This window comes from Bos grunniens, chromosome 12, assembly GCF_055505025.1.
Source record: "Bos grunniens cultivar Pamir isolate PY7600 chromosome 12, Bosgru_T2T1.0, whole genome shotgun sequence".
Classification (NCBI taxonomy): domain Eukaryota; kingdom Metazoa; phylum Chordata; class Mammalia; order Artiodactyla; family Bovidae; genus Bos; species Bos grunniens.
In genome coordinates, this window is record NC_141176.1 from 34,828,046 (window position 1) to 34,851,771 (window position 23,726).

The window sequence follows — 23,726 nt, forward strand, 5'->3', positions numbered from 1 at the left end:
TTCACCTGTTGATAAGACCTTAACCCTGATGCTCTTTTTGTTGGCTTAACTTCTTCCCTGGCTATTTCTGGGTGTCCTTGGGGTGGTGACATCTCCTATGGTCTCAGGAATGGATTTGCTTATGTTCTTTCCACTTGAGCCTCTGGGTCAGGGGCACTTGTCATGACCTCTGTAGGTGGTGCCTCTGTAAGACTTTAACCCAGCAGAGCCCGTGAGACCAAAGTGACTGCCACCTGTGGACTGGAGGTCAGGAAGAGGAATGCCTTCTTCCCAAGCCCGAGCTGATTTTGTTTCCCGGGAGAGAGGCAGTGCTGCCTGGACTTATTCCCACCCAGGGTTTCATGGCACTGGTCCTTCACCCTCTGTCCTCACAGGCTCCAAACCAGTCCCTCTCATGTGGCCAGAGAGGGGACGGTGGGTCCCATCCTGTCCCTTCTACATCTTCTCTCTTCCTTAGACACACACCTCCACATCCAAACAAAACAGGACCAACTTCACAAACACCCTCCACAAACACAGACACCCATTTGTTTTAAGAGAAAACAAATCATGTAATGGAAAGAGTGTAGACTTTGGAGCCAGACATACTTGGTCTGAATCCCATTTTCTAGTCATGCAGCCTTAGGGAAAACAATGCCCATAAAAATGTTAGATGAGAGCCCGTGAATGTAAGACACTTGTGTTGTATCTGATGCTGCTCTCATCCCTCCATTCTCCAGAAGCCTGCACGAAGCCCCAACCACAACCTGGGCACCTGTCCTCAATGCAGATGCCCTGGGGGGTGCCGCAGTCACCACCACTGCTGCCCCAGCCTACAGAGCGGCTGCAGACCAGTCTGTCTCATCCCTCTTGTTGGTGGCGGGGTGTCACTTCCCGTCAATGTCAGCCCCTCTGTTTCCACCTGCTCTGGAATCTCTTTGGGGAGGGGCTTATGGCATGTCACTGGCCATCAGACAGGAAGTGCAAGAGGCAAAGAGAAGGCCCAAGGAGCATCCTGGAGATACCACTGACGGTCCACTCTGGGTCCCAGGCTGGTCTGGGGCCCAGAGAAGGTGGACAGTGGGCCTCCCGCGGGGTGCTGGTGCATATGGAGGGTGCCGGCTGTCATCCCCCTCCCCTGGAATTAGCAGAAATCCTCTGCTTGGCCTTGGTACCCCTGTGCCTCGTGGTAAAAAAATTTTATCATGAGGAATTTCAGGTGTCCAGAGAAGCAGAGGGAACTGTTTATTACAGTGAACATCCTATACCCAATGGGGAGATTTCAGCAGTTGTCATAATTCTGCCAGTTATTTCTGTCTCTCTTTTTCTTTGCCTTTTCATGTTGAAGCAAACCCTAGATGTCCTATATTCCCTGGTCCTCTCAGCAGAGCCCTGGGGATACAGATGTGTGTGTGTGGGAGCTTTGTAAACTGCAGGGCGGTCCCTGGGGAACCCCGAGGGCTGCCCCGCTTTAGGAGGGCTCCTGTCGGGGAAGGAGGACCTGTGTGCAGACCCGGGACAGGTTCAGTGCAGTCACAGAATCACTGATGGGAGACGAGGAACTATCTCAGCTGTAGAAAAACATGTGTTATTGAAAATTCACAGGGGTCGGAATCATTGCCCTCTAGATACTGCTCAGGAAGGTCCACTCCACTGAAAAACCAACTGATAGCTTTTCCTTGAGAATAATGATAATGTTAGTGTATTATCCAGCAAGAAACGCAGTTTTAAATTATCTCATTTACTGAATCTCCTGGGGGAGGGCTGGAGGGAGAGGGAATCTCATATAGAAATGGTAACTTAGTCCAACTGACTCAAGATTATTATTTTTTTTTAATTAAGCAGTAGGCAAAATGATTTGTTTATGATACCTTAATATAAATGGTTTTTATTTCTAGTTTGTTATGATTGAAAGCAATAGCCGCAGAAAAACAACATAGAAACAAAATGCTAATTCTTTCCAGAGCCAATGCCAAATGCAATCTGAGACCTGCAGCATCCCTAGATCAAGTTAAATAGGTGCTGTAGAAAAAGCCTTCAAAGACTGAATAGAGAAAACGTCCCTTGAAGAATCATAGAAAATATTAAAAACAGAAAAATGTATAAAAGGGATTGCCTATGATTGTGACAACTGGCATTGGAAGGCGCAGCCTAACAATCTGACATTTTGACATAAAATTAAATGGCCACCTGCTCCCTACTGCCCACAGAAAGAGAAAAAAATAAAAAACAAAATAAAGAAAACCTTTCTCATGTTGCAAGAAAGTGGTGGCTGAAAGCAGAGTCCCAAAGGAAGAGATTTCAGACACTATTTAATTTGTTCCTTTCATGCATGGAGAAGATGGAGGCAAATGTGATGGATCTGTGTATGACTAGAGACCCATCATACACTTCTATTGTCCTTTTTTTTTTTAAACTAGGGAAGGCTTAACTTAAAGCTTCAGTTGAGCCCTAGAAGAAGAGGACAGAGGGCTGGCAAGCAGAACATGTGCCTTGCAGAGAACTGGAGGCTTCTCTGCCCACTGCCCACAGTCACTGAAAAAGGCAAACACTGGGAGGGTCATCTGTATGTCTGCATTTTAGTAGTTGTGTACCTTGTCATCATATTCTTTGCATTCTTAGGTCATGTTACAATAAGAGATGATTCGAAATCCTTGTTTCCTGTTCTGGACCAGGAAATTGTGCTAATGCATTTTTAGCATAAATACCGTGAATGTTACCCAGTTTACTTACAACTGTTTAGTGAAGGGTTAAAGGGTTAGTTAGGTTTAGCCCATTCTTGAAATTCATAGCATGGATTATCCATGGATTAAGTCCATTCAGTTGACTGGTTAAGTCATGTCTAGTTGTTGGTGCTTTTTTTTCCTCTTTAATGTCTTTAAAACAGAATGTCCAGAGAAATGTGCAAAAGAGGTATAAGGATGTAAGCATGATTGCAGGGCCCTGGGAGGACGCCCAGGAAGGAGGGGTGGGGACGAGGTGGGAAAGGTGAGTCTACGAAGCCTTTGGACTTGAAGGACTGAGTGTTGTTATGCTGGGGAGAGGCTAAGTCATACTTCATAACAGGTCAACTCAGTGGCAACAGGAATTGATTAACAGGATTAGTCAGAGGGGAAAGGATTCGGGGCAGTGCGAAAATATTTAGAAAACGAGAAAGTGACCAGAGGCTTAAAAGACAAACACACATATAAATTTTAATTGCTAATAACATTAAGCATATGTTTTCTGAAGTACACTCAATTGCCCTTAATAGCTTTTACACTGATGAGTTTTTTTATTTTTTTAAAAAAGTATTTATTCTTAATTGAAGGTTAATTGCTTTATAGTATTGTGTTGGTTTCTATCAAACATCAACATGAATCAGCCAAAATTACTTAGCTTTTATATTTATAAAGATTATAGAAATAGTGAACAATCATAGGTTTTTTTTTTTTTTCAGATTTAGATTTGCATGAATTCTGAAAAAAAAACCGTTCATATGACTATTAGTCTATGCTTTCTCTGTTAAAAATTTTGTCTTTGGTTCTTCAGAAATATTCATTTTTTAGATGCTGTTAGTAAATAGATATCTTTTCCATTTTATAACTAATTTATCCAATAAAATCCTTATCAAGAGAAATTTTGAAATGGTTTGGAAAATGAGCAAAATGTAGGATTTTAACAGTGGAAGTGTCGATTCAGTTATAGTAATCATATAAAATTCAGTCATTTTTGGTTTTTATGGATTCATTCCCAATTTTCCTTAAAAAACTCTCTCTTGACCTATTTCTAACTAGCATTTCCTTTGTGTCCCCTCCAAGTGGTTGCCTGCCAACTACTATCATTGTCCGCCAAACAGCAAATGCATGAAGCTATTTGTAAACCTTCCATATGAGGAAGGCTGTAGCATGATCCCTTTTTATACAACGCAAAGGAAAAAACCAGAAAGTTGTTTCTCACAAATTCACAGATCTATAATTTTGTGGGCACAGTTTCTATGATTCATATTTTCAAGTTATTGTGGCACTGACTGCACAGACATAAAACATGATGCTTTTGAAGTGATCATTCATTGACATTATTACTCCAAGTCCAAACATTTGGAAATGAGATAAAATAAGAAATGTTTAAAAAAAATTTTAATGAACATAAGCAAGAAATGGTAAAGATAAAATATGACAAAATAAAGAAGATTCCCATTTGTTTTTCATAAATAAACTCATTTCTCAAATACTTCTGACCAGAGGATGTTAGTTTAATCAAATTATGGTCTAGGGATTCTGTTTGAAACACTTCTTCACAGCTAAATATGTTGTTGTTTAGTCCCTAAGTCATGTCCAACTCTACGACTCCATGGACTGCAGCAGGCCTATCCTTCAAGAACTCTCAGAGGCGCTCAAATATGTAGGGGAGTGTAGTTTTAAACAAGTAACTCAATTGGCTATCATGAATGAAACAGAAGTAGTGAAATGTACAATCACACCCTTTTGGCTGCATTGTCTGTGTCTCTATTCTGTAGTGCATGCTCACATATTTATCATATTCATTTAAAAGCGTTTCCCAGCATGTGCCTGAGGGCTCTTGTGCTGCCTAGGTCTGGCCAGACTGTAAAACTGCCACATGCTTGAGAATACAAGATTGTGATTAGCTCTTAGGAGAGAATTTAGGGCACCTACCCCTAAGGCATGGGCTTCCCAGGTGGTGCTAGTGGTAAAGAGCCCACCTGCCTAATGCAGGAGACATAAGAGACATGGGTTCGATCCCCGGGTTGGGAAGATCCCCTGGAGGAGGGTATGGAAACCCACTCCAGTATTCTTGGCTGGAGAATCCCGTGCACAGAGGAGCCTGGTGGGCTACAGTCCATGGGGTCACGAAGAGTCGGACATGACTGAAGCGACTTAGCAGTCAAGCATGCATGCACCCCTTAAGGTGTGCTGACTCTGCGAGATTTTTAGAATCTCAAAGCAGATGTTTCTCTTTTACTTCAATTCTGGGGTGCAGCACAGAATGAGAACATTGAATGGAGATCTGGGTTCCGGTCTTGACACTTGGTGTTTGCAAGGAAACCTCAGACGAATTATTTGCCCTCTCTGGGTCCTGAGTCCTAATTTGTAATTGTGGATGATAATGTTAGATTCATCTGGGAATTAAATACGACAGTGGATGTGAAAGAGTCAGCATGTGGTTGGTGATAAGTAAATACAAACAAGCGCTGTTCTAATTGGTGGGATATTTTTCCTTATAGTGAACCCCACATCTGTCTCTGGAGTCACAGAAATTTTTGTACATGAAAACCTTTCTCCGATTTGAACAGTATAGCATGCACCCTGGAGTCACGTTTTCCCCAGGATAAACAGCCCCACATGGGGATATGCACAGGGTATGGATTTGCAGGATCTGCATGTGGTCTGGGGCAGTTAGAACTTTTCTGAATCTCCTTTTCATCTGTAAAATAGGAATAAACATGCCTCATAGGATTTTAGTGAAGATTAAATGACAAGTGTTTGGTGCCTAGGAAGTGTTTCATTAGCCACATGGATTATTATTATTGTGCATGATTTTCCATTTCTCACATCCCAATGACTGCTTTAAGTGAACAACGGTCTTGGGGATAGGATTTCAGAGGCAGTAAGTGATGCACCTCCCCCTGCCCTCTGATCCCAGGGCCCACACTGTGGTAGAAATTAAAACAGCCCCTTGAGAGCCAGGAAGTGTCTGCTGAGCCACTGGGGGAAGAAGCAGCGGGGGTCAGAGTGCAGTGCTTCGGGCTGGAGAGGGAGGGCTGGCTGGGAGCTCCCTGTGTGTGTGGTCTTCTCCAAAGAAGGTTAAAGAGATGGAAGGAAAAATAAATGATATCTCCAAACACACAGAACACAGGGGAATGCACCAGAATGGAGTCCCAGGGCCACTTTGGAGGGGGTCCTGGTGCGCAGAAGGGGTGTGCCTGGTGGGGGTGTGAAGGATGCAGCTGATGGGAGCTGAGCCTGGGTATGCTCAGGAGGAGAGACAACAAGCGAAGAGAAGACCAGACCTCTGTACAGACAGAGGGTCACCCAGGAAAGCAGTCTCTTTCTTGACTGCGATGCTCGTCCAGGAAAGCCTTTAATGGAAAGCCATGCTGTGGCACTCAGCAGCTTGCCTTTATTTCAGCATGTCCCTTTTATGTTGAAATGATGTTTCTGCATAATTTTAGTCTTGGCTGCCCTCGAGGTTCAGTGGTAAAGAGTCTGAGTGCCAATGTAGTAGATGCAGGTTTGATCTCTAGGTCAGGAAAACTCCCTGGAGGAGGAAATGGCAACCTACTTCAGTATTCTCGCTGGGAAAATTCCATGGACAGAGGATCCTGGTGGGCTACAGTCCATGGGGTTGCAAAAGAGTCGGACAAGACTGAATGACTGAGCACACAGGCTGTTGAGTTCCTAATGGGCAGTGGAGCTGTTATTAAGATCATTATCTGTCTGATTTCTGAGCCCCTGGCAGAGAGCCTGCACCTAGGAGGGGTAATGTTTACTGAGCTCAGCAGAGCTGGGGATGCAGTGCATACAAGCACAGAGCGTGTCAGGAGAGGAGGTGAAGTTCAGATCAAAGGTTGAAGGGGACCTGAGACACATTGGCCTGCTTCATGGTTTTTCCGGCACTGACCTCCAGAGCCAGAGAGGAGAGCACGGGGGAAGATGAAGGTGACAAGGGTGTGAGGCCTCCTTCTCATGGTACCTGCCTGATTGCTGTTTCTGTGAGCTGACTCACCCCCCAGATAAAAGGGGACATACCCCTCTAGGGACTGTGCCCCTTAATCAGAGTGCCAGTGCCTAGGACATCCTGGTTGTCGTGCATTTTTATTGTATGAATACAAGTGACCCTCCCAGGTCAGCGATAGCCTGTTTCACCTCTTCATAACCCCAAGGAAGGGTCCTACAGGTGAGGCGGTGAGCTCGGAGTGGTGACATCCCTCCCATGGAAAGGTGTGAGAGCCGAGAATCTGACCATCAGTTCATTTGCACACGAGGGGGCAGAGGGCTTCCCTGATAGCTCAGTTGGTAAAGAATCCACCTGCAATGTGGGAGACCTGGGTTTGATCCCTGGGTTGGGAAGATCCCCTGGAGAAGGGAATGGCAACCCACTCTAGTATTCTTGCCTGGAGAATTCCATGGACTGTATAGTCCATGGGGTTGCAAAGAGTCTGACATGACTGAATGACTTTCACTTTCACTTTCAAGGGGGTAGGGGTGGAGACAGGTGGAGAGTGAAGAAAAGCAACATGTAAAATAAAGGGCAAAACAGAAGGGAAATTGTTAATTTCCTAAAAGAAAAGAAAAATGTAAATAGCCAGAAGAAACAGAAAAAAGAAGTGTATTAGAGTGCATTATGGTATCGTTGCTCATACCATTTCCTTTTTTATATCCAGTGTAATCAATTTTTATGATGGAGCGTTTTATAGGTTTATGTCAAAAGTTTCCTTACTGTTGTGTCTAGGGCGAGACTCCATTCAGTTCAGTTCACTCTAATTATTAGCATGGGGTACATTCATTTTAATGTACCTACTGCCATAGTTAGCTCGCTGTGTCCCTGTATTTTCTATAAAATGTTCCAAAAGAGGATGTTGCATCAAAGATTATCATAATAGAAGAGGAATTCAGAAGCCATGCGTGGTTTTATTATTCCTGAAATGGTTAAGACAGCTCAAGATGTGTCACCTTGACAAAATCTGAGGGTCTGAGTCACTTTTTCCCTTTCTAATGCCAAGTTCTTTCTGATTACCCCGTTGCCATTCAGAAGCACGACTACACTTAAGGCTCTTCCTGGGTAATGGGGCTTTGGCCCAGTTATATATGAACAATCTGGATTTCTGGCAACTCAACAACTACCTCTCACATTAACAACAGATTCAAAAGCATCAGGTAAAGCGTGTACAGTCTCATGCTTTACCTGATGCTTTTACTCTAGGGGGTGCATAATGCCTTCTTTGGAAGAAGCAAAGGCAGGAACGTTAATTCAGAAACATGACATCATTTCCCAAAGCATGTTGAATGGAACTAAAAATAGAAGTCAAACTACTGTGTCTACACCGGCACGAAGAGAAGGAAGTTTTTTCACTTGTTTGGTTGATTGGTTATTGAACGTGGTTTCTGGAAAAGCTATTCCTGGGCCACCGGCCTCTCTTGTTGAAGACCAGGTCCTCTGTGTAAGGATCACTCTGTGTGAGGCCTTGATGGTGGAGCGTGGGGTCTGTGAGCTTAGGGAGCAGACACACACGGGGTAAGTCAAATAGGCTTCCCGAATCTGAAGGAGGAGTAGGTGCTGGAGGAGGAAGAAGGACACAGGCAAAGGCCACGTGAGAGAGCAGGGGAGCTGATCTGATGGGGCTGGAGCAGAGACAGGAAGGGGAGGTGAAAGGCGGGGAGAGCACAGTGGTGAGGTGGGGGGGCGTGGATGAGTGTGCAAAGTAGAACTCGCATGTTCTCCTAAGGAGTCTGTAGTTCATCTTGTTCACGTATGTGTTTGAGGGCAAAGATGTCTGTTCCGACCACTCTGGAAAAGGCCCAGAACATCTTAAGAAGACAGTTAAATAGATAAACCACTGGACCCACCAGAAAGATCACGGGAGCCACGTTCACAGGTGTTTGAGCCCAGAGGGGTTCTACACACAGTGTGCAGGGAACGCCTTGCTTCACATCAACTACAATGTTGTTGTTATGGTAGATATAATTCACATATCATGAGACTCACCATTTTAAAGGGTTTTTAGGATGTTCACCAGCAGTGGAGGCTGCACAGGGCAGAGGACAGGTGCTGGGCACCCTGGGAAAGCCGGGAGAGAAAGCCTGTGCGACCACCCAACCTCACCCAAGACAGTGGACTCTCTGTGCTCCTTCAAGGTCAGGCGATCTGATGGAAAGCAGAAATGGGAGAGCTTTATCAAACAGAGATGCTCAGGAACAGGGGGTAAGAAGAGAGAGGGTGAACTCACTCCCCTGCCAGAGCCATGGGGCTCAGGACCACCCAGCCAAGGAGGAACAGCCCACCCCCTTCCTCTCTTGTCTCAGGGCTTTGGCCTATGTGGGGTCAACTGCAGCTGACTATGTGGGGTCGGGAGAGAGCAGACCCCCATGTGCTCCCCTCAAAGGCCAGCAGCCTTTGACTACCTACCCTAGTGTGGGATGCTGATGGCTTCAGTGAGGAGAAAGCTGACCTTTGCATGAGGATTGAAGGTTTAAATTTTATATAATGATTTTGGCTGGATTTGTTCCAATTATAGAAGTGAAATCATGTTGTATAACTTAAAGAGACCTCAGAACTGTGGTTATGTTAGAGTGAGCAGAAAAACCATAGAATCTGCCCTGATTACCATCCCAAGGCAGAGAAAGGTGACGAGCACAAAACATTACCCCTAATCCTTCAGAAAATGTGCCTTGACGTGTTAGTACTCAGGGTTTTACAATCTTACCAGTTACACTGTTTTCTAACACTTCTAAAGTATGTGTTAGTCACTTAGTTGTGTCCAACTATTTGCGATCCCATACCCTGGCCCACCAGGCTCCTCTGTTCATGGAATTCTCCAGGCAAGAATACTGGAGTGGGTTGCGTGCCCTTCTCCAGGGGATATTCCCAACCGAGGGATAGGACCTGGGTCTCCCACACTGCGGGCTGATTCTTTACCATCTGATCCATGAGGGAAGTCCCTAATACTTCTACAGATAACTCAAACATAACTTTGCTGTGTAGATTAGAACAAAGCTGTAGGCTGAGCCAACAATCACTCATAAATTCCATCTCTCTTGCTAGAACCTACCACAGATGTTTGGAAGGCTAGATAAACCCATGGACCCTCTGTATTCACAGGTTCTGCATCTGAGGGTTCAGCCAACCATAGGTCGAAAATACTAGAAAAAAATTTCAGAAAGTTCCAAATAGCAAAATTTAAATTTTCTACAGGCTGGCAACTATTTACAGAGTGTTTACATTGTATGTAGTAGGTATTATATATAACCTATATAGAATTTATGAGTAATTGTTGGTTCAGCCTAAAGTATTAGGGACTTCCCTCGTGGCTCAGATGGTAAACCTATAGATGATTTAAAGTACGTAGAAGATGTGTGTAGGTTATGTGTAGATATTATGTCCTTTTATACAAGGAACTTGAGCATCCAAGGATTTTGGAAACCATGGAGGTCCTGGAACCAATCCACCTCCATCCTGCCCGCCATACCCAGGGACAACTGTGTTCACTTTTCTTGCGGCTTCCTCACAGCTACAGGGTGTCCATGTGATAAGAATTTTGGCCAATGAGAGAGAAACAGAAGTGTGCTTGGGAAATTCTACTTTTCCCATAAAACAGACAGGGTGGGAGTCTTCCCTTTTCCCTTCTTCCTTCATTGAATGTGGAAATGTTGAGCTGTATTAGCCATTTTATGGGAAGGAGGAGAGGTCCCCACGTCACTGGGGTGCTGATCTTGAAGAAGAGCACCCTTCCTCTGAGCTGTGAGAAAAACAAACCCTTACCAGTTTAGCTACTGCTAGTCAGGTAATCAGTTATTTGCAACCAAAAGCATCTTGGACAGAACAAAAAAACAAAATAAAACCTTGCTGACTGATGTTAGGGGTAGAATGAATATCCATTTATATGCAGCCATTCATTTAACTCTAACTATCTGAGTAACATTTATTAGTTTTAGGCCCTTAAGGTACAAAGAGACACGCACTGCAATGAATAGAAATGAAATATGATTAACAGAAATGTGATTGGCACTATAGTACCAATGTGAATGCACAACATACAGGTTATACAGGATGAATCAGACTGAAGAGTGCAGGAAAAGTTAAGGAAGTAGTGATCTAGGACTACAACTTAGGGATTTTCAGAAAGAGAGGGTTGACTGGAGGATGTAGGCAGATGGGACAATGCAGGTGAGCCCATGGGAAAGGTCAGGCAGTGTGAAGTGACCACATTTTGTAAACACTAGGTTAACAGAGAGACTTGGACTATATAGAAAGCTGAGCACCAAAGAATTGATGCTTTTGAACTGTGGTGTTGGAGAAGACTCTTGAGAGTCCCTTGAACTGCAAAGAAATACAACCAGTCAGTCCTAAAGGAAATCAGTCCTGAATGTTCATTGGAAGGACTGATGCTGAAGCTGAAGCTCCAATACTTTGGCCACATGATGTGAAGAGATGACTTGTTGGAAAAAAACTCTGATGTTGGGAAAGATTGAAGGCGGGAGGAAATGGGGATGACAGAGGATGAGATGGTTGGATGGCATCACTGATTCAATGGACATGAGTTTGAGCAAGCTCTGGGAGTTGGTGATGGACAGGGAGGCCTGGCGTGCTGCAGTCCATGGGGTCACAAAGAGTCGGACATGACTGAGCGACTGAACTGACTGACTAGGTTAACACTGAACAGTGCCGGAGCTTTGCAGCTGCATTTCCTGTGTTCAAAATCAGACTCTTTGGTTCATAGCTGTAGAACTATAAGTAAGATGTTTACTTTCATTTTCCTTACCTGAAATTGAGGTCTTCATGTGCTTCTCTGGGTGGCTGGGAAGACTGAATGAGCTGAATCACAGAAGGTTTTTAGTAGGTGCCTGGCATGTAGTGAGTATTCCATGAATGCTGATATTAAGTGTCAGCTGATCTTGGACACAGACTGTATCAGGGTTGGCAGGGTGGCCACAGAAGAATTTGAGAAGATTGATGGGGGCTAAACTGTGATGAGCCTTATGTGCCACGCTGGGTAGTTTGACCATTGATCCTACAGATCACTGTAGGTTTTGGAGCAAAGAACTAAGTCAAGAGTGGCCTGCTTGTTGTCAAGTGGGGGCACTTCAGCAACTTGGCACTCTTGATTCCCTTCTTGAAGCATTTTACTTAATCTCACAGAGACCAGTTTTTCTTGGTTTTGTTCTTAAGTCTTATCTTCTTCAGTCATCCTAAGCTCTGGTGCCTGAGGGGTCTTTGTAGAATGTAGCTATGATCACCTAACCTGATTAAAGTCTAAAGGGTGCTCCCTATGTCCTTCCGGTCACTCCACATGTTCGTGGTGTAGAGGCTTCATGACCACATGGTTCTATTTTTTTCATGCTGTGCATGACTTTTACCCTCTGACCCTTTCAAAGGCAACTGTAGAAGCTCCTCAGCTTTATTGCTATTTTTATTCCATGATTTGTGGTCCAGTTTCCTCCCCCTTAGACACCGTCTTCCTTTCTCTGCTTGGCTTATGGTTTTACTCATCCTTTAGGACTTCACTGAACTGTGTGCCCACAATATCGTCATCTTTCTGTTTCCAAGTTAAATAGTCTTGTGCTGACTCATGAAACAAGGGAATAATGATTTGTTACACTTTTGTCTTTTTATAACTGGCCAACATTCTGCAGAAGGAACCAATTAATTGTTTCCCTTGAATCAAAGACACACAGTCGGGAACATTCCACTTCATAAAGTCATGAAGCAATTGTTTCAGGGGAAGTTAACCTCAGCCTGGAGCTATGCTTCCAAACTGCAGTGTGAGGCTGAGAATGGACCACAATAAAAATTTAGGAATTTTTACACTGGATTGGACTCGTGTTTTGTGTGTGTGTGTGTCTGTGTTTAAGATTCATTTATTTATGGGCTTTCCTAGTAGCTCATTGGTAAAGAATCTGCCAATGCAGGAGATGCAGATTTGATCACTGGGTCAGGAGGATCCCCTGGAGAAGGAAATGGCAACCCACTCCAGTATTTTTGCCAGGAGAACCCCAAAGACAGAGGAGCCTGGCGGGCTACAGTCTATGGGATTGTAAAGAGTAGGACACGACTCAGCGACTAAACGACAACAAAAATGGCCACACTCTTCCTTGCTTGCAGTGAGCAGGGAGCTAGTCTTCGTTGCTGTGTAAGGGCTTCTCATCGCAGTAGCTTCTGTTGTTGCAGAACACAGGCTCTTGGCATGCAGGCTTCAGTATTTGTGGCACTTGGGCTCAATAGTTGTGGCTCACAGACTCTAGAGCACACGCTCAGTGGTTGTGGTGTGTGGCTTAGTTGCTCCGCAGCATGTGGGATCTTCTTGGACCAGGGATCAAACCCAGATCCCCTGCATTGGCAGGTGGATTTTTTATCACTGAGCCACCAGGGAAGCCCTGGACTGGTGTTTTTTGATGATGACCCTGGGTAGGATTTTCAGTTACTAAAATGAATCGTTTGGCAGGGACTGGGAGATTTTCATCACCTAAGAGTGATGGGGAAGCTGGGGCCCGTGTTGTGCCAGGTGTGACATCCAGGGAAAGAGAAAGGAAACACCAGGGCAAGTTAAAACAGGTGTCATGAGAAGGAATATTGTTCAATGTGTCCTGCAGAGTTCAACATGTGCGATCAAACAGCTTTATCTGCCCGTCTCCACAACTGAAACAGGCTCAGAGGGTGGTCCCATGATCCCCCTTGCTTACTGACTTGGACTTAGCCTGAAAGGAGGGACTGAAAGCTCTGGTTTCTTGTTGTTCTGCATTTGATAAAAGCATTAAGGCTCAGCTTAACATTTCCTAAGTCTTCCCTGGTGACTCAGCTTGTAAAGAATCCACCCCATAATGTGGGAGACCCCAGTACGATTCCTGGGTCCAGAAGATGCCCTGGAGAAGGGAAAGGCTACCCACTCCAGTATTCTGGCCTGGAGAGTTCCATAGACTGTACAGTCCATGGAGTCACAAAGAGTCGGACATGACTGAGCGAACTTCACACTTCTCTAACATTTCCTAGAATATATTTTTCAAATTTCCTTCTTGTCATACATAATGGTGATGTTTCATGAACAGATATTCATTGAAGTTTGTACACTTTTGAAAAATTAAAATACCCATGTAAGCATTCATTGGGTTAAGTGGCCTAAGATAGTTCTTTGCAGTGGAAAGTCAGGAAATTATTAGAAATGAGGTTTACACCGTGACAAGAATACTGAATAATACTATTTGTCCATGGTGTAATTACCATCATATTAAAAACCCTTACATTTATGGCAGTGTATAAAATCATTAGCATTTGGGTGGGCATTCGAATCATGAATAATGTTTGAGTTTCCACTTCTTTGTATGTTCCAGATATTAACTCATTCCTTCTCTTCTCCCTCCCTCTCTCGGTCCTTCCTTCCTTTCTCTGTATTTACTGAGCACCTATTGTGTGTGACGACCTCTTCCAGGCCCCATGAAACCATCAGTAAAAGGACACAGTAATTCCAAACCTGGGTTTGTGTTGGGTGAGACATGGATCAGAGAGAGAACTGGCAGAGGGAAAAGAATTAGATCACACTGAATGCAGGTGAAAGGGGAGGGAGTGCTAGCTGCCCCAGTTCTCTGTCCCCCTTTGTAGGTTCTTTCTGCATAAGGTCATCTCCCTGTGCTTTACCCCGGCATCTGCTCACTGGGCCTTCTTAGGTAGGAGTTCTCCAACCACCCTAGTACCTCTCCTGTCCTGTCCTGTACTGCCCCGATGCCCTCCCCTCACTTAAAAAAGAACAGGCTGACCTCGTGATGTGAATTTATATAATTTGTCCACTTGTTTATTATTGTTTTCCTTCCTCAAAACATCAGCATGAGATAGGGACTCTGTTTCGTTCATTGCTGTATTCCTGCCATTTAGAAATGTCTGTTTCTAAACAGACACCTGGGCTTCCCAGGTGGCCCTAGTGGTAAAGAACCCTCCTGCCAATGCAGGAGATGCAAGAGATATGGGTTTGATCCCTGGGTGAGGAGAATGGCCTGGCATAGGAAATGGCAACCCATCCCAGTATTCTTGCCTGGAGAATTCCATGGACAGAGGAGCCTGGAGGGCTACAGTCCAGGGGGTCGCAAAGAGTCGGACATGACTGAGTGACTTGATCTAGTACATAGGAGAGGTTGAATAAATACTCACTGATTCAATGAATGATTCCCTACTCTATATCCTTAGCTTTGACACCTTGCTGAGTTCCAGATGTGCATTCCCCATGCTGACTAATCCTTTAACGTGTATTTCAAGCATACTATGAACCCCAGATATTCAGAGCTTTTTGTGATCTGTGTCCTTCCCCAGCCAAATCTGCTTTGATTCTTATGAAATCCTGTCCTTTCAGGTCATTTCTCTGTCTCTCAAGTCTTCACTGTGCATCTATATTCTTCTGTCACCACATCCTGTTTGCCTGGCTCCCTAGGAGATGCTTAAGAAAATCAGGGACCAGGGGGTTATCAAAGGATTGAGGTGTGAAGGATTTGTCCTGGGGTCGTGCATACTGTGACACTTCAGCAGAGGAGTGAGAGCTTACATTCTACTTGTTGACAGTCTTTTAAAGAAATTTATTTTATTTTATATCGCAGTATTCCCTGGTAGCTCAGCTGGTAAAGAATCTGCCTGCAATGCAGAAGACCCCAGTTTGATTTCTGGGTTGGGAAGATCCCCTGGAGAAGGAAATGGCAACCCACTCCAGTAATTCTTGCCTGGAAAATCCCATGGACAGAGGAGCCTGGCGGGGTACAGTCCATGAGGTCGCAAAGAGTTGGACACGGCTGAGCAACTAAGCACAAATAGTCTATTAACAATGTTGGGTTAGGTTCATGTGTACAGAAAAGTGAATCAGTTATATATATATATATGTATCTATTCTTTTAAAAATTCTCATTTAGGTTATTGCAGAGTATTGTGCAGAGTTCCCCATGCTATACAGTAAGTCCTTTTTGGTTATCTATTTTAAATATAGCAGTGGGTACATATCCATCCCAAACTCCAATCTATCCTTCCCCTTTACCATTCTCCTCTGGTAATCATAAGTTACTTCTCTGAGACCTATTTCTGTTTTGTAAATAAGTTCATTTGTATCAGGATTTTGCATATAAGCTATAGCATATCATACTAGTCTCACTCTGTCTGATACACTTGCTTGTATCATCTTGTCTGATTGAAGAAGTGAATATTTGTTAGAGTTTTCTGACCTGATCTTTATATTGCATTAGCCTGTCTCCCTCTGATTGATTGAACAAACTTACTTTCCAAGCAGAGAAAGAACTGAATGATTTACCGGAACTTCACTTTTAAATATGGTTGGAAGGAAGGGATGGAACAGCTGTAGGGATGTTTTGTATCTTTATTACTGATAATGAGTTCTGAGTAATATTTCTTGTGTGTGCGTGTGTGTGTGAGAAGTATAATTGAAAACCAGTAATTAATGCCATCATTGGGGTCAACACGAAAATTTAATTCTACCAAGGGTATTTAAACAAGAAGCACACAAGTTTACCTGTTCACGACAGAGTCTGAGCTGCCTTAGTAGATGTTGCCTTTTTTTTTTGCAACGTGTCTCATCCACACCTAGGAGAAGTTAGCCCGAAGAAAGGACATGTTCTGAAGGGTCATCAAGCCACATACACTTTCAAATGGCAAGGCCACGTTGGTCACTCGGGGGCAAGTCCATCGACTCTGAGAGCGTGCTTCTGATTTCAAGGAGCTTGCAGGTGCGATGGGTAACAGGCCACAACAGAAGACAATACTGCCGAGTTAAGTCCGCGTGCCTTCTCATCTATGGCTTTCTGGCTGGCAGTCCAGCAGGAAACTGAATCGATAGATCGTCCTTTTGTGCCTTAAAAGCAAACAGGAAACGAAAGCGCGGAGGCACGGTTCTGCGGCCGCCTCTTTCCCCGCTGGTGCCCGAGAGGCCCCCGCCGATCTCATCCGGAGATGCCTCCAGACACAAGTTCCTGGGGTTGAAGGAGACGGAGGCCCTGGAAAGGGCTAGTTCTGCACGAACCGGCTCTTTGGAACTCGGTCACGGAAAACACACGTCTTCTCTAATTCGTGTGGAGGCTGTCGGCGCGAGAGACGTGGGGAGGGCGGGGCGGGGGCGGGGCCTCGGGGCGGGGCTTGGGGGAGGGCGGGGCCAGCAGCAACTCACCTACGAATCCGGGAGGGGCGGGGCCGCGCGGGGCCTGAGAGAGGGGCAGGGCCAGCGGCGTCTGAAGTAACGGGACAGGCCGGATGGGCGGGGCGAGTCCTAACGGGCGGGTGAGGCCTGGTGGGCCCAGGGGTTTCTCAAGAAAAGGTGAGGAAGGGGCGGGACCTGGAGAGCGGGGCGGAGCTTGGGGCGGGGCGGGGCCAGCCCTCCAAGTCCTGACGCGCAGGCCGGGCGTCTCCTCAGCTAACGGTCCTGGCGGGCGCCTACCCGCGGGCGGCGTCTCCGGGGCCCCTCCCCGGCCGCGGTTTCCTCCCGCGGCTCCCGTCGGCGGGCGGGGCCGGGCCCGGCGGCGCGGGCGGCGGGGAGCATGGCTAGGGTTCGGTGGTCACGGCCGTGAGGACCCGCCATGGGCGACAGGTGAGCGCGCGTCGGCGGGGGCCGAGGCCCCTCGTGGCTCCCGCTGAGACCTTTCCTTCACGCAGGTGGCTCCGGGTGACCGTGCTGCCCGGCTGCGCGGGCTGCAGGACAGTAGCGGTGCCCGCGTCCTGGACGGTGCGCGACGTGAAGCGGCGCCTCGCGGCCGAGACCGGCTTCCCCGCGTCGGAACAGAGGCTGTGGCTCGGCGGCCGGCAGGTAGGGAGGGGACGGGCCCTGGGGTGGGGCCGGGGACCGGACAGGGGCCTTGGGGACGGGGGTCGGGGATGAGGAGGAGCGGGGATCGGGGGTCCTGGGGACGGGGATCGGGAATGGGGGGCGACAGGGGATGAGGGGGCCTGGGATGGGGAGCTAGGGATGGGGTGCCTGGGGATGGGGATCAGGGATGGGGGACAGGGGTTGGGGGGTCTGGGAACGGGGATGAGGATAGGGGGAACCCGGGACAGGGCGCCTGGGGACGAGGATTAGGGATGGCTGGGGGCCGGGACGGGGCCCTGGGACGACGGAGCTTGGGGGCGGGGATCAGGGGCGGAGGTGGAGGACTGGAGGACCGGGGTCTGGGGGCGAGAGGCAGGGGACAGGGGCCCCAGGCTCCTGCCCGCCTGGAAGTCATCCTTCTCTGAGAATAGTGATCAGATGAGGTGGCTGTGTGCGCCTGTCACTGCTCAGATTTCTGTCGATTTGTCTTTTTAGCACTGTATCCCCTTCTCCCTTTTTGTCTGAATCTTCACTTCCTGAAATTAAGATACTTTTCTGATGTGCGGTATAGCAAGCGGTTTTTTTTTTTTTTTTTTTTTATGGTTTGCTTATTCGGAGCCATCACCACTGAAGTGACTTCATCATTACTCATATTTTTCTGATTTTGTTATGCATTTGACTGGGATCTTGGTCAGTACCTTAGCTTTTTATGTTTTAGAAGGTCCCCCCATCTTTGAAGCACAGAAATTTAGGGCCGAGAAGGTCTTCAGGCATACTCTAACATGTAAGCCATTATTTTGAGGAGTAAATTTATATGAAAGCTTGTAAGATGCAAATGAATGACTTAATCAGAACTTTGGAAAACAGGAGTATTTCATGTTATATATAACCTTTAAGACTGGTGAAAATACTGCAGTTTTCCTAAAGGAGGTGTTAAATGGAGACATTTTACTAAAAACTAGCTTATTATTTTATCCTCGTAAATATCTTCACTTTTTAAGAGTTGAACCAGATACACAGGACTGCTTGAGTACCCAGGATGGCATTTCAAGTACTGGATTTCTTTACTGTTAATACCAGTACAGACATCGGTGACATACTTGGTGCCTGTGATTTTTAATCTCGCAGTGTAGTTCTGGCCTTTAGAGTGCCTGGTGCACCCTCCCATCTCTTGCCTGCTTAAACAGCTTTCAGGTTAGCCTGTTCTTATGTTCCTTCAGGGATCAGTCCTCCTACTGCTTGGTCCCCAGGGTGTTTGGTGGTGGTCAGTGACTGGATCAGGGCTCTGGACAGGACAGAGGAGAAAACTCCTTGGCCTTACCTCTCTCTCTGCGTCCGCCTCCATCTCTTGACCTTCCTGCACATCCTCTCCTGGTCCTATACCTACCTTTTTGGTTGCTCCTCTGGATTTGCTTTGTCATCTTATCCTCTAGGTATGGTCATAGCCAAAGAGTCAGTTGTGGCTCAGTCTTGCCGTTGGTAGCGTTTCTGGATGCGTCTCTGCAGAGCACCCATACGGGGTGGTGGGCGTGGGTGTGGTGTGCAGAGCGGTCGGATTGAGTGGGTGGGTGTGGAGAGTCTAGGTAGGAACCTTGTGCTCGTGTAAGTGGTGAGCTTTCAGACCTGTGCTGTAGAGTTTAAACCCAAAGGAAAGGATACATGGGGGGCTTTGTGAAAGACAGGGTTGTGTGGTACCAAATGGCCATGTGTATTTGTGCAAACAGTGGGAGAAGTGGTGGGTGAGTGTTGGATGTAGAATAAAGGGGAAGGCCTTGCCAAGGATGTTCACAAGCTTTGAGCAGGACGGGAGGATAATTCTCAGCTGGCAGAGATGAGCAGGTCGTGGATGGGGGTGACCCAGGTTTCAGTTTGCTTTTATGTGTGTTTGAGCTTGTGCAGGACTTAAGCAGTTAGGACAGCACATGGAAAGGGGGGTGACCTAGATCTTGTTTCTGTATTACCAGTGGGTAACAGGGGCCAAATTAAGTAACACACGATAGACTTCTGTTTTCCTATTCTGGTAGCAGTGGAATAAAATGAATTCTAATCAGTTGTACTGTTCATGGGGTTCTCAAGGCAAGAATACTGAAGTGGTTTGCCATTCCCTTCTCCACTGGACCACGTTGTGTCAGAACTCTCCACCATGACCCATCCATCTTGGGTGGCCCTACACAGCATGGCTCATGGTTTCATTGAGTTAGACAAGGCTGTGGTCCATGTGATTAGATTGGTTAGTTTCCTGTGATTGTGGTTTTCAGTCTGTCTGCCCTCTGATGGAGAAGGTTAAGAGGCTTATGGAAGCTTCCTGATGGGAGAGACTGACTGAGGGGGAAACTGGGGTCTTCTTCTGATGGGCAGGCCATGCTCAGTAAATCTTTAATCCAATTTTCTGTTGATGGCCGGGGCTGTGTTCCTTCCCTGTTGTTTGACCTGAGGCCAGACTATGGTGAAGTTAATGAAGGATAATAGTGACCTCCTTCAAAAGGTCCCTGCATGCACTGCTACACTCAGTGCCCCCAGCACTGCAGCAGGCCACCGCCGACCCATGCCTCTGCCAGAGACTCCTGGACACTCACGGGCAAGTCTGGATCAGTCTCTTGTGGGGTCACTGCTCCTTTCTCCTGGGTCCTGGTGCACATAAGATTCTGTTTGTGCCCACCAAGAGTTTGTTTCCCAGTCCTGTATAAGTTCTGATAGCTCTATGGTGGGGTTAATGGAGACCTCCTCCAAGAGGGCTTATGCCATACCCAGGTCTGCTGCACCTAGAGCCCTTGTCCCTGTGACAGTCCACTGCTGACCCGTACCTCCACTACTGCTGCTGCTGCTGCTAAGTTGCTTCAGTCGTGTCCGACTCTGTGCGACCCCATAGACGGCAGCCCACCAGGCTCCACCTTCCCTGGGATTCTCCAGGCAAGAACACTGGAGTGGGTTGCTATTTCCTTCTCCAATGCATGAAAGTGAAAAGTGGAGGTTAAGTCACTCAGTCATGTCCAACTCTTCACGACCCCACGGACTGCAGCCTACCAGGCTCCTCTGTCCATGGGATTTTCCAGGCAAGAGTACTGGAGTGGGTTGCCATTGCCTTCTCCGACGTACCTCCACAGGAGATGCTCAAACACAGTTCTGTCTCAGTCCCTGTGGGTCTCTGGGTCCTGGTGTGCACAAGGTTTGTTTGAGTCCTCTGAGCATCTCTGGTGGGTATAGGGTTTGATTCTAAACACGATTTCTCCTCTCCTACCACCTTGCTGGGGCTTCTCCTTTGTTCTCGCACGTAGGGTATCTTCTCACAGTTGCTCAAGTGCTGCGCAGCTGCCGCTCCAGCGCCTACCATCTTGCTGGGGCTTCTCTGCCCTTCAGAAGCAGAAGATATTAACAAGAGGTGGCAAGAATACACAGAAGAACTATACAAAAAAGATCTTCATGACCCAGATGATCATGATGGTATAATCACCAACCTAGAGCCAGACATCCTGGAATGCGAAGTCAAGTGGGCCTTAGGAAGCATCACTACGAACAAAGCTAGTGGAGGTGATGGAATTCCAGTTAAGCTGTTTCAAATCCTAAAGGAATGATGCTGTGAACATGCTACACTCAATATGCCAGCAAATTTGGAAAACTCAGCAGTGGCCACAGGACTGGAAAAGGTTAGTTTTTATTCCTAGCCCAAAGAAAGGTAATGCAAAAAACTGCTCAAACTACTGCACAATTGCACTCATCTCACATGCTAGCAAAGTAATGCTCAAATTCCTCCAAACCAGGCTTTATCAGTACATGAACTGTGAAACTTCCAGATGTTCAAACTGGATTTAGAAAAGGCAGAGGAACCAGAGATCAAATTGCCAACATCTGTTGGATCATCGAAAAACCAAGAGAGTTCCAGAAAAACATCTACTTCTGCTTTATTGACTATGCCAAAGCCTTTGACTGTGTGGGCCCCAACAAACTCTGGAAATTCTTAAAGAAGTTGGAATACCAGGCCATCTGACCTGCCTCTTGAGAAATCTGTATGCAGATCAAGAAGCAACAGTTAGAACTGGACATGGAGCAACAGACTGGTTCCAAATAGGGAAAGGAGTACATCAAAGCAGTGTATTGTCACCCTGCTTATTTAACTTATATGCAGAGTACATCATGAGAAATGCTGAGTTGGATGAAGCACAGGCTGGAATCAAGATTTCTGGGAGAAATATCAATAACCTCAGATATGCAGATGACACCGCCCTTATGGCAGAAAGTGAAGAAGAACTAAAGAGCCTCTTGATGAAAGTGAAAGAGGAGAGTGAAAAAGTTGGCTTAAAACAACATTCAGAAAACTAAGATCATGGCATCTGGTCCCATTACTTCATGGCAAATAGATGAGGAAACAGTAGAAACAGTGACAGACTTTATTTTTGGGGCTCCAAAATCACTGCAGATGGTGACTGCAGGCATGAAATTAAAAGACGCTTGCTCCTTGGAAGAAAAGTTATGACTAACCTAGACAGCATATTCAAAAGCAGAGACATTACTTTGCCAACAAAGGTCTGCTAGTCGAGGCTATGGTTTTTTCAATAGTCATGTATGGATGTGAGATTTGGACTATAAAGAAAGCTGAGCGCTGAAGAATTGATGCTTTTGGACTGTGGTGTTGGAGAAGACTCTTGAGAGTCACTTGGACTGCAAGGAGCTCCAACCAGTCCATCCTAAAGGAGATCAGTTCTGAATATTCATTGGAAGGACTGATGCTAAAGCTGAAACTCCAATACTTTGGCCACCTGATGTGAAGAACTGACTCACTGGGAAAGACCCTGATGCTGGGAAAGATTGAAGGCAGGAGGAGAAGAGGACGACAGAGGATGAGGTGGTTGGATGGCATCACTGACTCAATGGACATGAGCTTGAGTGAACTCTGTGAGTTGGTGATGGGCAGGGAGGTCTGGCATGCTGTAGTCCATGAGGTCACAAAGAGTTGGACACAACTGAGTGACTGAACTGAACTGAACCGATCCAGTTCTAAGATCTCTGCTGTGTTAATGGTCTAGGGCATGGTGGTCCACAGATAGCTGTGGATCTGGTCCTGAAGCTCAAGGGCTAGAGGGCAGGGCTGGGGCCATGAGTTTGGGAACCACTTGATCAGGGCCTTTCTCTTTCTGCATCTTGGTAAGCTCACTGGGGAAATGATTAATGTTTGCTGGGCAGTCAACTGTGTTCCACACACTGTTCTGTTGGTGACTTTGCCCATGTCATCTTGTTTACTACGCAGGACAGCCAGCCTCATGAGAGAGTTGTGATTGGTCCGTCCTGCAGAAGAGTAAAACTAAGAGTCAGAGAGATGAAGGATCCAATCAGGATTCAAACCCATGTGTGTCTGATTCCAAAGTCCACACCAGAAAGAACCTGTCAGGCTGTCAATTGGGAATAAATGAAAGTTAAATGTAAAGTTCTTTAAAACAAAGAAGAACTTAAACTAGTAAAGGTGATCTTTGAACTCAAGTTTGGAGCTCTCCCAGAAAACAATCAGAGGGTGTAATTCTCTCCTGATGCAGAAGATGGGCTGTGACTTCTACTGAACTGGTGATCTTAGTGATGCCAACATGTGCTGTCAAGAAGGGTCTCTGTTACATAAGTGAACCTTTCACAGAGGTGAATTTCTTTTCCTCTTTATCCAGTGTTGCTCAGAACTTTTGAGATTTGAATTATTGATGAGAATTCTAAATATTTCATGGTGTGCAAGAAACTGGTTTTGGTTGGTTATGGACTTAGGAGTGGGCTCTTACAATGCTTGGTCCTCAGTCTTCCCAGGTCCCCTGCCATCCTCCTCCTCCTTGTCTCTCTTGCTTCTCCTGGTCTGGAAGAGGGGTCTATGCGTTATTCCCTCCACCTCCTGTCCCGTGAAGAGAGGAAAACTGCTCACTAGAACTGTGTGTCTTCCTGACTCTTTCTCCTCCAGCCAAATCTGCTTGAACCTCAAACCGGGATGTGGGAAGTACTGTTACCTTTTATTTAGCTCATCAGAAATGTGCCTATCAACCCTTGAATCTTGAGAGACTCCTTGTGCTCTTGACAACTGAACAAAGGAAAAAATATTGGGAGATCCAGATGCAGTTAATATTATACTATTTGCTTCACAATGATTGTTTCATGGAAAATGAAAATGAGCATCGCTGAGGTTTTTAAAGAAGACTAGGGCTGACCTGACGGAGAAGACAATGGCACCCCACTGCAGTACTCTTGCCTGGAAAATACCATGGATGGAGGAGCCTGGTAGGCTGCA

At 46.2% G+C, this 23,726-nt stretch overlaps 1 protein-coding gene across 7 annotated transcripts in view; it reads left to right on the forward strand.

Moving 5' to 3' along the window:
• SACS (sacsin molecular chaperone) overlaps positions 1-23,726 on the forward strand; it is an 81,385-nt gene that overhangs the window by 22,368 nt on the left and 35,291 nt on the right. For 2 of the 7 annotated variants that reach the window (XM_086329730.1, XM_086329732.1), the window contains exons 1-2: positions 16,834-16,987; positions 17,323-17,473. Coding sequence is in view for 4 of the 7 variants with exons in the window: in XM_086329727.1 (XP_086185853.1) it covers positions 17,247-17,257; positions 17,323-17,473 (162 nt within the window). In the remaining 3 variants the exon portion in view is untranslated. Of the gene's footprint in view, positions 1-16,833; positions 16,988-17,059; positions 17,258-17,322; positions 17,474-23,726 lie in introns of those variants that run through there. The other 5 variants (XM_086329727.1, XM_086329729.1, XM_086329728.1 and 2 more) reach the window with 3 other exon arrangements.